The following is a 17,330-nucleotide window of genomic DNA, read 5'->3' on the forward strand; positions in this document are numbered from 1 at the left end:
GTCCAGTAGCCTAAGAAGCCAATCCATCTGCACGCAGGTGAGTTCACTTCTCTCCCCTAAGTCCCTCGATGCAGTGAGCCTGTTGCCAGCAGGACTCACTGAAAATAAAAAACCTAACAAAACTTTTACTCTAAGCAGCTCTTTAGGAGAGCCACCTAGATTGCACCCTTCTCGGCCGGGCACAAAAATCTAACTGAGGCTTGGAGGAGGGTCATAGGGGGAGGAGCTAGTGCACACCACCTGATCCTAAAGCTTTTACTTTTGTGCCCTGTCTCCTGCGGAGCCGCTATTCCCCATGGTCCTGACGGAGTCCCCAGCATCCACTAGGACGTTAGAGAAAATTATATAATATACACCAGTGGTGCTTCAGATTGAACACTCTGGGGTATATTCAATAAGAGTCGGGTTCATTCTGACATGCAGTTGTTGGAATGGACCCGACAACCCCCATTCAAAGAGCGGCCAAATCCAACTGTCGGATTTGGCCGTTCCCTGTGTCTTGTCCTGTCGCTGCTGCCAGCAGCTGCCGGGTGCGCTGACAGCAGCAGCGGGGGGAACAGTAAGCGGCGGACGGCAGGGGAGCCGAGATCGGTGGCTGGAGCTGGCAGCGGGGGTGACGTCTGTGGCGGCGGGGGTGGCACTGCAGGGAGAGAGGTGCCCGGTGACGGCCGTCAAGGTAACTCATCCACGATCCCCGTAGCCCGCCGCACCGCTCCCCGTCTCCTCACCTCAATCCGACTTGTTTTTAAGTCGGATTGAGTTTGTCGGAAAGGGGGCCAAAACCTGTTGGATTTGGCCCTGTTTCCGACAGCAGCAGGCGGATCGGCTGGTATTCCGCTGATTCACCTGCTTTCCGATAGCATTTAGTCGGGTTTCCCGACTTGTCGGAAAAAATTTGCCCGTATTGAACAGGTAGGAACCCCTTCCTACATATCCCAATCGGAAACTGACGTCTTTTCGGCCAAACGGCAGTTTCCGACTCTGTATTCAAAGGTGTGCATTCAATAAATCAATGGCACTACTGATAGTGGCAAACACAGTATGGAAACCCATCTGTAATGGCAAATATAAATTGTCTGGGGAAGACTAATCATTCCTCTATATGCAGCTGTGTTATAATAATAGAAGCCGGACACACAGGGCCTGATACTGAATGCAGCAGCGTGGATTGGTGGCCGCCCATCAGAGTTTATACAAATGACATGTGTAAGGACTAAGATGCCCACTTTTAGCACCTGTACATGCTGAATAACCACTTTGTGTGTCGTTATACGCAACCATTGGTTGCGCCACCAAAAATTCCACCAACCTTACAAGTAGGAACAATTTCTCCGTCTGACCATGACCTCCTATGCTTCTGACTGCGAATGTAGCTGCTTATATTAACACACCCATAATACATCTACTGAACGGACCATTTTTGCAGGCACTACTAACTAGCCATTGCCCAGGAACGCCTATGACTTTTCCGCCACCTTTCTGATAACGTCTGTTCCAATCACAACAGCATCTTTGTACATACCCTAAGGGTAACACATGCACCGCAGATTTCAGAACTTTCTGCGCATGAGCAGTTGCAAATACGTGTACATCACCACTGCATGAGACTTGGAACCAGGCCAATGTTCAGCAGATAAAATATCCCAAACAAAAGCAGAGACTATACCAACCAACGGAATAAAACAGTGTGATCCCTGAAAAATGGTCCAGTTAATAAATATGCACAGACTTGCATACAGCTCAGATAGTAAGTAGTCATAAAATGAATATAATAAACATCGACAGACGTTTTTCAGGGTTAGGATCAGTATGACATTCAAAGTGAATGTAAAACGGTTATAGACAGCTGCCATTCACAATGTCAACATTCTGTATCTGGGCCTAATTCATGTCCATACACACTGCTGATGTTCAACCAACTGAGTGATTATCGGTTGATTGTGCGTGCGCCACGATTGCCCTGCCAAGGCACCTTAGATATGCCACTCGCAGTGAGATCTTTAACGCACAGTGGGTGAAATGTATCTACTATTTGGGGGTGGTAACGGGGAGTGGCGTCAAAACCGGAAGCATGTCACGGCCGTTTTCGGAGCATGTATCTGCTTTCAGCTGCAATCATGTACACAGAGAAACATAGCGACATTGGTGCTACTGCCGTATCCAGCCTGTGTGACCATGTTCATCAATATTGTGTCAGTGCTGTGTACATTATGTGTACGCAATAGCTGAGGACTTTGTGATGGCTCCAGTGGGCGTCAGCTTCACTTGTGATGATTAGCTAGTCCGTAGCCTGAAAAATCACAACTAAGTAGGCATGTGCTTACAAACATGAATTAGACCCACGGTCTGCACTGTGGGCTAAATGTAACAGCCTGCAAGCTGCCAAAAGTGCAACCAGGTTGGTTTTGTCTTGTAAAATTATTGCAGCTTTAAAAACATGGGCACCTTCGGCAGCTTGAAGGCTATTACATTTAGCCCAATATCAGTTTTTAATGGACATTCAGACTATGTCGACATTATGAATGCCAACTTTACACCACACCCATTCAAAAGTAAATTCCATGATAGAGACAGGAGCTCAGATCTGCAGTCCATCTATGGATCCAGAATGACTTCTAGACAGCACAGTCAGGGGTGTATCTACCCACTGGCCAGGGGCGCCAGGCAAGGAGGGGGCGCCGCCTGGTGGTACCACCCACGGCCAAAGGGTAGAAGAGAAGTACTGTCAGACTGTACCTGGTGAGAGTCTGTTACTGCCGGCGCAGCACTGGTGTCCTTCAGCACCGCACTGCACTGGGAGCTCCCAGCAGCAAGGGCTGCTGGAAGGTGTAGCTTAATTTTTAATCTGATTACAAGTGCGGTGCTGCTGGACACTAGTCTGATCACTTGTGTAGTCACTGCAGTGCGGTGCTGACGGACACCGACAGTAACAGACTCTCACCCAGAGCCGGCCCTAGCCAATAGGCATTATAGGCAAATGCCTAGGGCATCCATTCCCAAGTCTAGGGCCAGCTCTGTTATCGCAGCCAGCCAGGAGGAGAAGGAGAGTTAGGACGGAGGTTGCAGCAGCACACAGGGGGAGACCTATGAGGAGTGGGGGAAGGGGGGTAACGACACTGTTATGTGGGAGTGGGAGACCTATGGGGAGTGGGGAAAGGTGGGTAATGACACTGTTATGGGGGAGACTTGTAAGGAGTGGGGGTAGGGGGGTAATGACACTGCTATGTGGGACTGGGAGACCTATGGGGAGTGGGGGAAAGGGGATAATTATACTGCTATGAGAGGAGAACTATGGAAAGTGGGGGCACGGGGATATGACTGCTATTGGGGGGAGACAAGGGGGTGTAGGAGCAGCTGATAACACTGCTATTGGGGGGTAGGGCATGAGGCAGAGACACATGGGCAGTGGGGGCTCGAGGGGGCTAATTGCTCTGCTATGGGGAAGGGGGCATAGGCATGCAGACGGTGGGTGGCATGTGTGCACAGGCACACCCTGATGTTGGGCACCCCCCACATGCCCAGTCAGAATATTTAATATAGAACCAGCCCTGGCCAACACTTGCTGACTAATTACACATAATACACAATATGCAGTCACAATGTGCGGGTACCATCTCTTCCCGGCTCCCAATGTGACACTGTCCGCCTTGATTCCTAACCTGCCAATGGAGGGGACACCGCATACCAGGAGAAGGTTCTGTGTGTGATCTGTACTGGCTGATAGGGGGAGATCTGTCTCAGGGGGATGAGGGAATCTTCTATATTGGGAGGAAGGGGCTATTATGTGATAATGTGTCTGAGAAAAAGGGGGATCCCTGTATTAGGGGGAAATAATCTGTCTGAAGGAGCAAGGTGCAAGTGTGAGACATGGAAGGTGGGAGTGAGGTGCAGGAGTGAGAGATGGAAGGTGGGAGCGAGGTACAGGTGTGAGAGATGGAAGGTGGGAGTGAGGTGCATGGGAGATGGAAGCTGGGACCAAGGTACAGGTGTGAGACATGGAAGGTGGGAGTGAAGTGCAGGTGTGGGGGATAAAAGGTGGGAGCAAGGTGCAGGTGTGGGGGATAAAAGGTGGGAGCAAGGTGCAGGTGTGAGAGATGGAAGGTGGGGGCGAGGTGTGGGGGAGATAGAAGGTGGGAGCAAGGTGCAGGTGTGAGACATGGAAGGTGGGACTGAAGTGCAGGTGTGGGGGATAGAAGATGGGAGCAAGGTACAGGTGTGGGGGATAAAAGGTGGGAGCAAGGTGCAGGTGTGAGAGATGGAAGGTGGGGGCGAGGTGTGGGGGAGATAGAAGGTGGGAGCAAGGTGCAGGTGTGAGACATGGAAGGTGGGACTGAAGTGCAGGTGTGGGGGATAGAAGATGGGAGCAAGGTACAGGTGTGGGGGATAAAAGGTGGGAGCAAGGTGCAGGTGTGAGAGATGGAAGGTGGGAGCGAGGTGTGGGGGAGATAGAAGGTAGGAGCAAGGTGCAGGTGTGAGACATGGAAGGTGGGACTGAAGTGCAGGTGTGGGGTATAGAAGGTGGGAGCAAGGTACAGGTGTGAGACATGGAAGGTGGGAGTGAAGTGCAGGTGTGGGAGATAGAAGGTGGGAGCAAGGTACAGGTGTGAGACATGGAAGGTGGGAGCGAGGTGAAGGGGAGATAGAAGGTGGGACCAAGGTACAGGTGTGGGGGATGGAAGTTAAGAAGAAGTGTGAGAGATGGAAGGTGGGAGCGAGGTGCGGGGGAGATGGAAGGTGGGAGTGAGGTGCAGGGGAGACGGAAGGTGGGAGTGAAGAAGAGGTGGGAGTGAAGAAGAGGTGTGAGAGATGGAAGGAGGGAGTGAGGTACATGGGTGACAGAGGGAGGGAGTGAGGTACAGGTGTGAGAGATGGAAGGTGGGAGTGAGGTGCAGGGGTGAGAGATGGAAGGGAATGAGGTACAGGTGTGAGGTGCAGGGATGAGAGCTGAAAGGAGGGGGTGAGAGGTGCAGGGGTGAGACTGAGAGATGGAATGAGGGAGTGAAAACTACAGGGCTAAAGAGGAACAGAGGGCATGAGAGGTGCAAGGGGGTAAGTAAAGGAAGGAGGAAGTTCAGGCAGGGGTGACTTACGAGACATTAAGGCATTTGGTATCCCGGTGGTCGGAAAGCGGACGCCAGCATCCCGAAACTGCTCGGAATGCTGATGCTGGCATCCCAACATAGATAACGATGCAGAATGACAAAATCCGGATTGAGTTAGTGCCAAAGTCTCCACTGGAAAGCCGCGTGGGAGGGTTAGGGTTCGGCTGCGAGGGTGGGAGGGTTAGGGTTAGGCACCACTGAAGAGGCTGAATACGAGACACTACTGTGCAGTGTAATGTGAATAAGGGACACTATTGTGTGGCATAATTTGAATTGGAAGTACTATTGTGTCCATACCCTTCCCCCACAAGACAATGCCCCATTTCCAATACTCACACCGTATTTCAAATGTGTGTAGGGGGGAAGGGGGGGGCGCCGGCCCCTTACTTTGCCAGTGGCGCTTGGACCCCTAGATAACATCCCTGAGCACAGTTAAAGACTTAATAATTTATTCCAGACAAAATGTTAGCAGTTATTAGATGCAGCCATTGGGATTGGAAGTGGCGGAATGAAATTGCTAAATTATAAAATACACTTTCGCATAATATTGTATTTATGTACCAAAGTAGGTACTGTGTATCACTTTAGTTTTGTATTATGTTAATAAACTAAATCTAGTTTTGCCAGTTGTATAACACTATCATACATTTGTAGACTTCTTTTATAGCATTTTTCTATTTTATCATTTTATTGATTTTTTTATTTTATTTTTTACCAAAATGTGCACATTGAAATAAGTGAAAGGAAAACTAAATTCAAAACATCCCAGATCTCATGCCAAAGGTTCTGTACGCAACATACATGTAAACTGCAATGCATAATAAACAGAGAAACAGAAAAACCTGGATGGAAGCACTCACACACACGACAAAGCACAGATGATGAAGAGAGATAAAAAGAAAAACGTGACATACGTGACATGATGTGATGACATGTGCAGGTATTAATTTTTATGAAGCAAACTAGAATAGTACATAATAGTAAGACTCAGGAGGCTGAGTATTTACAGTAATACAAAATAAGACATTAGTAGACTAGGCGATTCCTTATTATAGTTGGGAAATCCCACTGAAAAATATTTTCTCTTTTTTTTATTACTAAGGGAACTGATAATATTTATTGTCAAGTAAAACAAATATGTTTTATATGAGAAAGAATAAAACGACAAGGACAATTTAGATGTTCCATAATGTGTCATCAGTGGCAACTGTTGATTGTATTAAATAACAAAGACTATACATGAACGGAGAAGAGCCATATAAGCCAGACAGTCCCCTAGTGGATAGGACAAAGTGAGTATAAGAATGGGTGAGGTGTGCTCAGGAAGGACTAGGGTTTGAGCTCGTCCTCTCTAGTGAGAAAGAAGACTAAATACCTTTTTTCTTGTCCCGCTTATGCTTTAGCTGTGGTGGTAGAGCTCTTAGTCTGGCTAGAGCCTGTTCTCGGTGGTTCATAAAATTAGGACCAGGAAATACAAAAGGGCCTGGGGAGAGACATTTTGCACATGCATGGGAAAGCGCACAAAATGGAAACATGTTTAGAGGAAAAATGAACAGAACAAAAAAAAAAAAAGAATGGTGAACAATGACAATACAAATACTTTAAAACAAACCATGGACTAATGAATAGGTTTTCAAAATTACACAGGACTACACATAAGTCCTTTTCTCTTTTTGTGAATGTTTTTTTATCTGAGAGTTAAGGTCAACTGACTGACTTAACCGCTGCTAATAGGATCACAGGGGCTATTCTGTGAACCCCGATGCCAGCCTCCTTTTCCTCCGAAGGGGGCACTTATCGGGTATTATGCTTCGCATGCCTGAACCGCGATAACACATGGGATTGGGGACTTATCCCTGATCTCATGGGTTATCGTTTGATTACGGGTCCAATTTCGGCTGTTAAAAATGGCCTCTAATTGGATACCCCAATAATGACCATCGGTCATTAATCGCGATATCCGCAAGATTGCATCGGGGATAAATGGATACCCCCTAACTGGGAATAAACATGGCAACTTCTTTAATTGAAAATTAAAAGTATCACCGATAAATGCAGCACAAACCTTATGGCTACTGCTTATCAAAGCCTACTGTGTACTATATAACATTTACAATGTCATGAAAAAGACGGTTATGTTAACCTACAAGAGAGAAACACAAATCATCAGAAAATGGTAGAGGTGGTATACAGACACATGGTCCCCATAAAATGTGGGGAAGCATTCAGCTTCTCAATGACGATCCTATCCACAAAAGGATAAATAGCACCCACCAGACATCCAACCACACAACATAAAGGAAAATATATACACATACAAGTACCACAAGAAGACTGGGAGTAGAAAGTATCAAAGGATTAACAGGAATCTTATTAACATCCAGTCTGAAAATTTTAACGAGAAGCCAAATAGACCCACTACACAAAATAAGATTATATAGTCACCTAGTTACTAGTGTGAGGAGGGAACTATTTAGATAACATTGATCTACAATAATTGTATTGCCAATCATATTAAAGCGATTTTACAGAACTTTGTGATGCTGATTATGACTGGGACACCGGTTTTGCTAGATTGGCTCTAATTTTTGAGATATACGGATGAGAAACAAGGACAACACAGCAAACAACGCAAGCCACTCAACAGTAACCCTACAGTGGCCAATCACTTATAAATGGAGTGGGAATATTTTATTATGATTGTGGAAGTAAACACCTAGAACGTTTGTGAGTCTCACCTTCTACCTTGTTCTGGTAGATTGCCATATGCACAAATTATAGTTCCCTATTAAATGAGGGTTCCCATTATCACAAGAACTAGAGCCAATTTGAATAAATTACTGTCATTTTTGAAATCAGCATTTTTTAATAACCTAAAATTGTTCAAATATTCTTGACAAATAAACACTTTTTTTTGTGTTCTGTGCTACAGTCTATGAACTGTAACTTAAAGGCCAACTCCACATTTTGCAATGTAGCCTATGGAATGACTTAATGGTCACACCACTTATCGGACTTACATGAAGTTTCAATACCTGAAAACAAAAAGCTACACCCAGCAACTCAAACCTGGTGTGTGACATGACGTATATAGGAAGATAACGTGCCAGGAAAGGAATTTAGTAGATCACGTTTCAATGATGTTCCAATTATTTCTCATAGAACAATGACCAGCTAGGAGCCCTGAGATGCAATAAATATACATTGTTCCAGAGAATTATACATTTTCTTACTCTATATTGGCGTATGTAATGTCCAATTCTCAGTAACAAACACCGAGATATTCTGAATGCAGTCTACTTTTCAACATTTATTGCATGGTAATGGAGTTTACAATCTCTTGCTAAAACTAAAAACACATTTTTTTATTTTTTTTGTCAAACACTTGGCTCCTCCTATGCAAAACCTCAGAACTTGAGCATGATGGGGTACACTCTTGTGTTATGCAGCAAATGGTAAAGAATTAGTAATGAAAGTACTGTATGCTTGCTGACCAATTGTGTGTTGCATGCTACATGGTCACCCTGCTGAAACAGGAAGGAGTAACAGTTGTGATAAAGCACTGATTCATGTTGAAGACCAAGAAATTGGTTGCTAAAATGACATGTATATGATGAAACAGGTTCTAAACACAGTAAACATTCAGAAGGCCTTCAAAAAAACTACCAACAAGGCGTTATCATGCAATATATACGTATATTCATATTAACTTTCATGTTTGATTCATGCGCTTTACTCGTTCTTTATAAAACTGCCATACAAGTGTGTCATGCCATGGTACTGCTAGACTAAGGGCGGAATTTAATTCTTCCCCCCCTACCACACCTGTTCTGTTTCTGCTGATGGGCGAGGTGTAATTATTTCAGCTCGCCACCCCTGCGATAACGAGGACACCCAACCAGTTCTAAAACTAAACCTGATTACTATGGGCGCAATATGTGCTTTAACGGGGATTACTTTAGAAAGGAGATTGGGCTTGAAAAATGCCCTTTATGTTTCAAAAGGAGTATGCAGTAGAATCAGTGTAAATAAATCATCATGGTTACATTATCTTAAAAATATTATTAGTAACTGATACTGGATGCATTTTAATTTTGTTAATAAGATAGCCTTATTCACATGTATGTAAGTATGCACAAACAGATAAAATTATGATAGGGGGGTTGGCTCTGCTGCTACAATTACAATAAAACTACTGCATCTGAAAATGAATACTAACCCCATATACTAAACATCAAAAGCTAAAAATCACTACACAAAGTCCATTAGCTTCTATGGCCCTGGGATATGGTGGACAGGTCAAAACAGCTTAGGTCGACATGGTCAATAGGTCGACATGAGTTTTGTTTTTTAAAACAATTTTTTGGGGACTTTTTCATACTTGACGATCCACATGGACAACAATTGGGAACGGTAACCCTGCCCAAAGTTCGCTCGCCATGCGAAGGCACACGATTCACTATTTGGGGTTCCCCGTCACTTTACGAAGAAAATGACACCAAAAAAGTCCAAAAACCCATGTCGACCGTTTGACCTAGTGCATGTCGACCTATTGCCCCTGTCGACCTAATGCATGTTGACCTTCCATGGTCAACCCAATAATTGTCGACCTAAGTTGAGTCGACCAAACGACCCATGCCCCTGATGACTCCAAATATACATTATATGCAGATTTCAAATACTGTTGAAGAAACTAGTAATTAATGGCCATGACTGTTAGTCTATATTAATTCGTAAATGTACTCCTCACATGGAGAAAGAATGATTGTCAATAGCTTTTATTCAGTATGTGGCATAACTTCAGCATAACTGATAGAACAGTAAATCATTATAGAACACTGGTGGTTTAGGTAGTACAGCATCAAAATCAGTGTCTCAGTAAATAGTGTTGGCTTTAAAAAAAAAAAAAAAAATAAGCTAGAACCCCTAAACATTTCTCTACAACAGCATTATTCTAAGGAAAAGTAAACTGTTAAATATGGAAAGTATAAAAAAAAAACATAAAACATTTGCACACATACAAAAAGCTCAGTTAAGATTAAACAGTAAACTGTACATTGTGTCCTACATCCAGCCAGTAGTCTTGCCAAGATGAAACCATGTGATTTACAGAAGACAAACAGCTGCTGCAATCAGTGAAAGGTGCATACATTTACCTACAAGCTCTTTGAAAATACTTCAAAACTATTACCAGATTTCAGGATAGTCGTCATACCTAAATTTCCATTTGGTTTATTATTGCCTAAAAAAAGAATAAAATAAAATAAAATAAATAAAAAGTAAATGCAAAATAAAATATTGTGCAAGCAAAGCAAAATAGCAGGAAATGAGTTCCATATTGTTTGCAAATTAAAGATAAACATGTGCATGCCAGAAACAAGCCAAAAATGTGGATGGAAAATGACCACAATATATAAAACAGTAAGAGCTATATGTGGTGCAGAACACCAAGAAAAAGGAACTTATTTGGCCATAGTTATGCTTCCCCTCAACCCCAGCTATTTTGCATTATTTTAGTGTGTAGTCATTTCACTAAAATAGAATGTTAACAAGTTTACCTCTCCCTTCATCTATCCTGTGTCTCCTGTTGACCCGCTGTCTCTTATCCTCTTGTCGTAATTGAAGGTGCTCATCGATATTAACCCCTGGCACAGGCACAGCTGAAACCATTCCAAGAATACAGCACCAAAAATGTAACAAATAGGTTAGTTATAAAGACCCTTCAATCAATGGTTTGTTAAAGCAGATATAGGGGGGAATTAAATTAGCTACAGTAACTTTCCCACAAAAAAACAAGCCTCTTCACGCTTTTTTTTCCCAATGTTTTTTTTTCTTTTTTTCTAGCAATTCAATCAATGCTTTTTTTTTTATTAAAGTAAAACATTTACCCATTTTCGTGCGAAAACACACAGGATCCGGTATAAGTTCACAGATCCATGTGTTCTCGCGATCGCAAAAGAAAAAAAAATGGCAGTTATTGGGGAATTTTGTTTCTCCAGACAGGTGAAACAAAATTCTTGATTATGCCAGCTATTGGCATCACTTTAATTACTCCCCGGGAATCAATCAGCGAAGGTTATTTACTGCATCTAATTGAATTTCCCCCACAGTCAACTGGTTCCGGGACATTGTTTCCTATTCATATGTAAACATTATATATGAGAAAAAAGTAGAACCTTTCTTCCAATTTTTCTGCCGATAATGTCTTATGTTATTTGACAATTACATTAAGCTAAATATGATTTATTTTTTTCTGTAGTACTGTAAATGATTAACATCATCACAAGTAAACATACAGTAGGGCATAAGATTTTTTTAAATTTTAGTAAAGCAAGTAATTTAAGCGGCAGGAGATTTATTGATAAAACCAAGTCGGTACATAAAAAAAAAATGAAAATATTCACACCTTTACCTAGGAGCAAGTCCAAAGGTATCATCTCCTTCACTGCATCCAGGATTCCTCTTTGTCGTGCCTCATGACCATCAAGTTCCCTAGCACAAGCCTTGCAGCACCCACACACTGCACAGCCAGACTCTCCAGAGCCGCAGCCACAAATTCTACAACATGAAGTAAATTCCGGGGTTGTCAAGGGCTAAAGCATTTTATTTCACTATTGGACAAGAATTTTGATTCTGTGACCTGCTATATAAAACTACTGTATATGCACATACCCTCCTGGTACACGATCTGGCCGCCCACTACTGACACAACTAGCTCCATATCCTGTACAGTCTCCACACACTGTGCAAATCATGCAATATTCCAGCTTCCACTTGTGCATTCGAGGGGGACACATCACAGATTTATCATCCTTTTCATCCAGCTCGTCCTCAAGGTCTTCATCCATAGCAGTTGCCATATTTTCAACTCCAAAGCCTATTATGACAGGAAATAGACCAGGGAGCACTAAATATCACATAGGAAAAAATACAATTACATAAATGGAGTGAAAAACTTATTATGTTGGCTTTTAGATACTGTTTTCTACTTCCAGAAGTGGATGTTATAAATGTCAAACAACAGTAAGCCCATTAAAGTAGCTTCTTATGATCCATTAAGGTCAATACAACACTTCCTATACAGAATAGCCCTCAATTCTGTGAATTTGTTGTTAGAATTTTCCACATTAAAAAATACTGGAGTATTGTAGGAACACTAAAATAAAGTTGTCTATTTTAGTTTAAGTATTCTTTTCTTTGATTCCACGGGTTGAAAGATGGATTAGTTTGGACTATAAGTTGAGTATTCTTGCAAAATCTTATTTCCATGATGATAACAATTAAGTACATTGAAAGTAATATAAGCAGTAAAAAGCGAGTGACCTGTTTACCTTTCCCTCCTTGGCTCAAAGCTCCTGTGTCTCTTCCACATTGCCCTTTGTTATTAACTCCGAATGTCCACACCTCACCTTTCTTAGTCAAAACACAAGTATGGGCTTTCCCCATCGCCACCTGGACCACCAAATGTCCTTTCAGGTCTGTTACCAAATCTGGGAGACAAATTGATTATTATGTTTGGCAGCTGTATTTTGGAATATTTAAGGCAGTGCTTATTATTCATAGGCTAAGAACATACATATTATAACACTGCAATTATTAATGCAAAGGAACTCTTGTAATTTACTGACATTTCTCAGTATTACTTACATTATTACTGTTCGGAATCTGGGTTTTGTGTGGGCACAGGGTTTGAATCACTGGCTGTATCTACAATGCTGCTAAGAGTGATGACTGTGTATGCGCTGCTTAAACTGTAGGGACAGTGGAGAAGTTATTTATGAGAATGACCGGCTGAGTCCGGAAGGTGACCAGACCAGGGCCGGTATAGGAGACGGACTAGAACCAGGAGAGGACTGGACTGAAACCAGACAAACTGGTACTGAACTGGAACAGATATAGGACTTAAGTGGAACAGATAAAGGCTTTGGGAGTAACAAATGCCGGGCTAGAACCAGCTAAGCTCTGGATGCTGGACTGGGACTAGCTATACTCAATCAGATGCCTGGATCCAGCTATGCTCTGGTACCAGTCTAAGAACAGTGAAGCTGGAAGCAGTATTAACCAGACTGGAACTGGTTTTACTGAGAACTGTAGGACTGGTAAATAAGTCAACGCTGGGAGCAGGAAGAACTAGACTGGAACTGGTATGCTGATCTATTAACTAGAGAGAGTGATGAGTTCCACACCAGCTGAAGAATACATCCCTGCAGGTGGGGACACTTTAGAAGGGAGGAGGATCTGCTAGAAACATGCCTGTATTGGCAGACCTCAACCCAACAAGGAGAACGTGCACCACCTCACAGAGAAAATGACCACACTCCTGGTAGAATGGCCTACTTCCGGATGATGTATGCCTAGTGTGTTAATACGAGAGGCGAGTCCTTAGTCTCCTAGTGCTCTTTCAGTCCAATGAGAATATATGACTTCAGGACCTAGTGCTGCTGTAATCAGGTAGACAATAGCACACACCAGTACAGACAAGGCTGCCAAAGCAGCCCAGCAAAGAGAAACAAATCAGTCTGTTGGCACTTTGTAGGGTGAGTATATAGAAGTGGGAAAAGACCAAACCGACTGCCGCCACTGTATATATCACCTGATTGTTGACGTTCCCCAATAGGAACAAAACACAAAATAGGATTTTAATTACCTACCGGTAAATCCTTTTCTCGTAGTCCGTAGAGGATACTGGGGTTCCATTTAGTACCATGGAGGAATAGACTGGTCCACTAGGAGCCATGGGCACGTTAAGAATTTGATAGTATGGGCTGGCTCCTCCCTCTGTGCCCCTCCTAAGAGACTCAGTCTAGGAAACTGTGCCCGAGGAGACGGACATACTTTGAGAGAAGGATAGATAAGGAAAGTGGTGAGATTCTGAACCGGCACACACAAACAGAGGAAAGCTATGCTAACCCAACTTTAATCAGGAACAGCTGAACCAATAATACCTAACCAAGTAACAGTGTAGGAAAAACGAAGTACTGGGCGGGCGCAGAATATCCTCTATGAACTACGAGAAAAGGATGTACTGGTAGGCAATTAAAATCCTATTTTCTCTTACGCCCTAGAGGATACTGGGGTTCCATTTAGTACAATGGGGATGTACCAAAGCTCCCAAACCGGGTGGGAGAGTGCTGAGGTTCCAGCAGAACTGATTTACCAAACTGAAGATCCTCAGAGGCCAAAGTATCGAACTTGTAGAACTTAGCAAACATGTTAAAACCAGACCAAAAAGCCGCTCGGTAGAGCTGTAAAGCCGAAACACCCCGGGCAGCCGCCCAGGAAGAACAGTAGTAGAGTGGATCTGTACAGATTTTGGAACCGGCAAACCTGCCGTGGAATAAGCATGCTGGATAATGAACCTGATCCAGCATGCAATTGTCTGCTTTGAAGCAGGACACCCAATTTTATTGGGATCATATAGAATGAACAGCGAGTCCGATTTCCTATGACGAGCTGTCCTCTTTAAGTATACCTTCAAATCCCTCACAACATCCAAAGACCTTGAAGTAGCAGAGGTGTCTGTGATAACCGGAACCACAAAAAGCTGGTTGATGTGAAACGCAGATACCACTTTCGGAAGAAATTGCTGACAAGTTCAGCTTTGTCCTCATGGAAAATTAAGTAGGGGCTCTTGTGAGACAAAGCCCCCAGCTCCGACACACGTCTTGCTGAAGCCAAGGCCAACAGTGTGACGGTCTTCCACGCAAGATATTTTACGTCCACCTCCTGTAATGGTTCAAACCAGTCCGATTGGAGGAACTGCAACACCAAATTGAGATCCCAAGGTGCCGTGGGAGGCACTAAGGGAGGTTGGATGCGCGGAACCCCTTTCAAAAACGTCTGGACCTCAGGAAGAGTAGCCAACTGTTTCTGAAAGAAAATGGACAAGGCCAAAATCTGGACTTTTATGGAGCCCAGACATAGGCCCACATCCACACCTGCCTGCAGAAAAAGCACAGGAAACGTCCAAGGTGAAATTCCACCGCAGAATAAGTTCTGCTCTCGCACCAAGAGACGTATTTCTTCCAAATACGGTGGTAATGTTTAGACGTTACCCCCTTCCTGGCTTGGATCAGTCGGGATAACTTTGTTAGGGATCCCTCTTCTGGCTAGAAACAGCCGTTCAACTTCCATGCCATCAAACATAGCTGCGGTAAGTCCTGATAGACGAACGGGCCCTGTTGCAGAAGATCCCCGCGAAGAGGTAGAGGAAACAGATCTTCGAGGAGCATCTGCAGAAGGTCCACGTAACAGGCCCTTCTTGGCCAGTCTGGAGCAATGAGCATTGCTTGAACCTTTTCCCTTTTTATTCTTTTGAGAATTCTTGGGATCAGAGGAAGTGCGGGAAACACATACATCATCTGAAAGACCCATGGAGTCGTCAGAGCGTATACCATTGCCTGTGGGTCTCTCGACCTGGAACAATACCGCTTGAGTTTCTTGTTAAGACGAGAGGCCATCGTGTCAATTTGTGGATATCCCCACCGACGTGTCAAGCACATGAACACTTCCGGGTGAAGACCCCACTCCCCTGGGTGCAGGTCGTGTCTGCTGAGGAAATCCGCTTCCCAGTTGTCTACTCCCGGAATGAAGACAGCGTTTTTTTCTACACAGAGAATTCTTGACACCTCTGACATTGCTGCTCTGCTTTTCGTTCCGCCCTGTTGGTTTATGTACGTCACATTGTCCGACTGGACATGAATGGCCCGATCGTGAAGAAGATAAGAGGCCTGCAGAAGGGCGTTGTATATGGCCCTGAGTTCCAGAATGTTGATTGGAAGAGTGACTTCCTGACTTGACCATCTTCCTTGAAACTGCACCCCCTGGGTGACTGATCCACGTACATGCAATAGTGGGTCTTTGGGCCACCCCAGCAGCTGTGTACAATGATTTGAGTGTAGTCTCAATTTAACGATCAGCCATATCTTTTAGGGAGGCTGCACCAGGGACAGGCAATACAATTTTACGTGAAAGCCTAGAGACTGATGCGTCCACTATCAGTGAATTTTACCATTTTTTCCTATCCTCCAGAGGAAAAGATGAGAGCAACCTTTTAGGGATTTGATATTTCTTATCAGGATTAACCCACGGTTCTTCAAACAGGATATTCAATTCCTTTGACGCATTAAAATAAGATTCCTCACACTCCTCTGACACCTTATCAGGAATTTGCAGAACATCCGTGATAGCCTCTATAAGAGCCTCTATTCCCTGTGACAGAGTAGCATTACCCCCCTCCAAATCCACCTCGCCCTCCTCCATGTCTGACCCGTCAGAGTCAGACTGCAGGATATGGGCCAGAGATCATTTTTGCGGACAAATAGGAGGGGATTGAGACACTGGTTTGGGGACTGAGTCTATTCATAAATTCATCCAGTCTGTCTTAAGTACTGCGTCTCTTTCTCATTGCGGGATAGCTTTGCAGAGATATTTGAGATCATTCCTGTAATGGAATTAACCCATTCCGGTTCGGCCCCGCTATTCTGGGAAGGTGCACTGCCCTGAGTACCCAGTAGTGAGCCCCTTGGTGAAGAGGAACACTCCGCTGTACAAGAAACACACTCTTTGCCTGACATAATGTAAATGTGACAGCGCACACACAGCAAAAGGTTAAGCACATTTAACCCACAAAGAGCCCTTCAAGGAGACACAGAGTAACATGGAGTTAGCCCCCACCCTTATTGCTAATACCAAGCTTAGCCGGGTCGCAGACTAAGTACCCTGATAGGGGACTTAGTACACTAATAATCGCTCCCCCCCTGCTATTACCCCCTGGTACCCCTGAGGTAATCTGGAGTCACACTGGAGGAGTTGTGCGTCCCTGTCAGTCAGCGTCTGTGTCCACTGCAGAGGGAAAATGGCGCTGGTGAGCCGCTGGATCCTCTCATTGTGAAGCCCCACCCTTTTAATGGTGCGCGGTCTTCCCGCTTTTTAATACTGGCTGAGGTAATCTGGTGCTCAAAATGGAGAGAAAACGGTTTTAAGGCTGTTTTGCCATTGTGGGTATTGTGTACAGTGTACTGAGACGCAGCTGTGTACTGTGTCTGGAGACGCATTCCTCCCCGGTTAGAAGCCGTGCGTCTCTGTACCCTCAAGCTGCCATAATGGCCGGCGCTCTGCTAACCGGGACGCCGGCTTAGTACTCACCACTCTTCTTTCTTATGGCTCTTTTAGGGGTGGCGGAGTACTGCGGGAATGTAGCAGGCAGGCTGGTGCTAACCAGCCCTG

General features: G+C 44.2%; 1 protein-coding gene across 16 annotated transcripts in view; it reads right to left on the reverse strand.

The window, feature by feature from the left end:
* Positions 1-17,330, reverse strand: part of MYCBP2 (MYC binding protein 2) — a 705,517-nt gene that overhangs the window by 518,499 nt on the left and 169,688 nt on the right. For 11 of the 16 annotated variants that reach the window (XM_063952979.1, XM_063952976.1, XM_063952978.1 and 8 more), the window contains exons 14-19: positions 12,434-12,592; positions 11,775-11,979; positions 11,509-11,660; positions 10,661-10,762; positions 10,318-10,344; positions 6,478-6,585 (exon numbers count right to left, since the gene is read on the reverse strand). In XM_063952979.1, the coding sequence (XP_063809049.1) occupies positions 6,478-6,585; positions 10,318-10,344; positions 10,661-10,762; positions 11,509-11,660; positions 11,775-11,979; positions 12,434-12,592 (753 nt within the window). The remainder of the gene's footprint in view (positions 1-6,477; positions 6,586-10,317; positions 10,345-10,660; positions 10,763-11,508; positions 11,661-11,774; positions 11,980-12,433; positions 12,593-17,330) is intronic. The other 5 variants (XM_063952980.1, XM_063952968.1, XM_063952981.1 and 2 more) reach the window with 3 other exon arrangements.

The sequence above is a fragment of the Pseudophryne corroboree genome, chromosome 2, assembly GCF_028390025.1.
Source record: "Pseudophryne corroboree isolate aPseCor3 chromosome 2, aPseCor3.hap2, whole genome shotgun sequence".
Lineage (NCBI taxonomy): Eukaryota > Metazoa > Chordata > Amphibia > Anura > Myobatrachidae > Pseudophryne > Pseudophryne corroboree.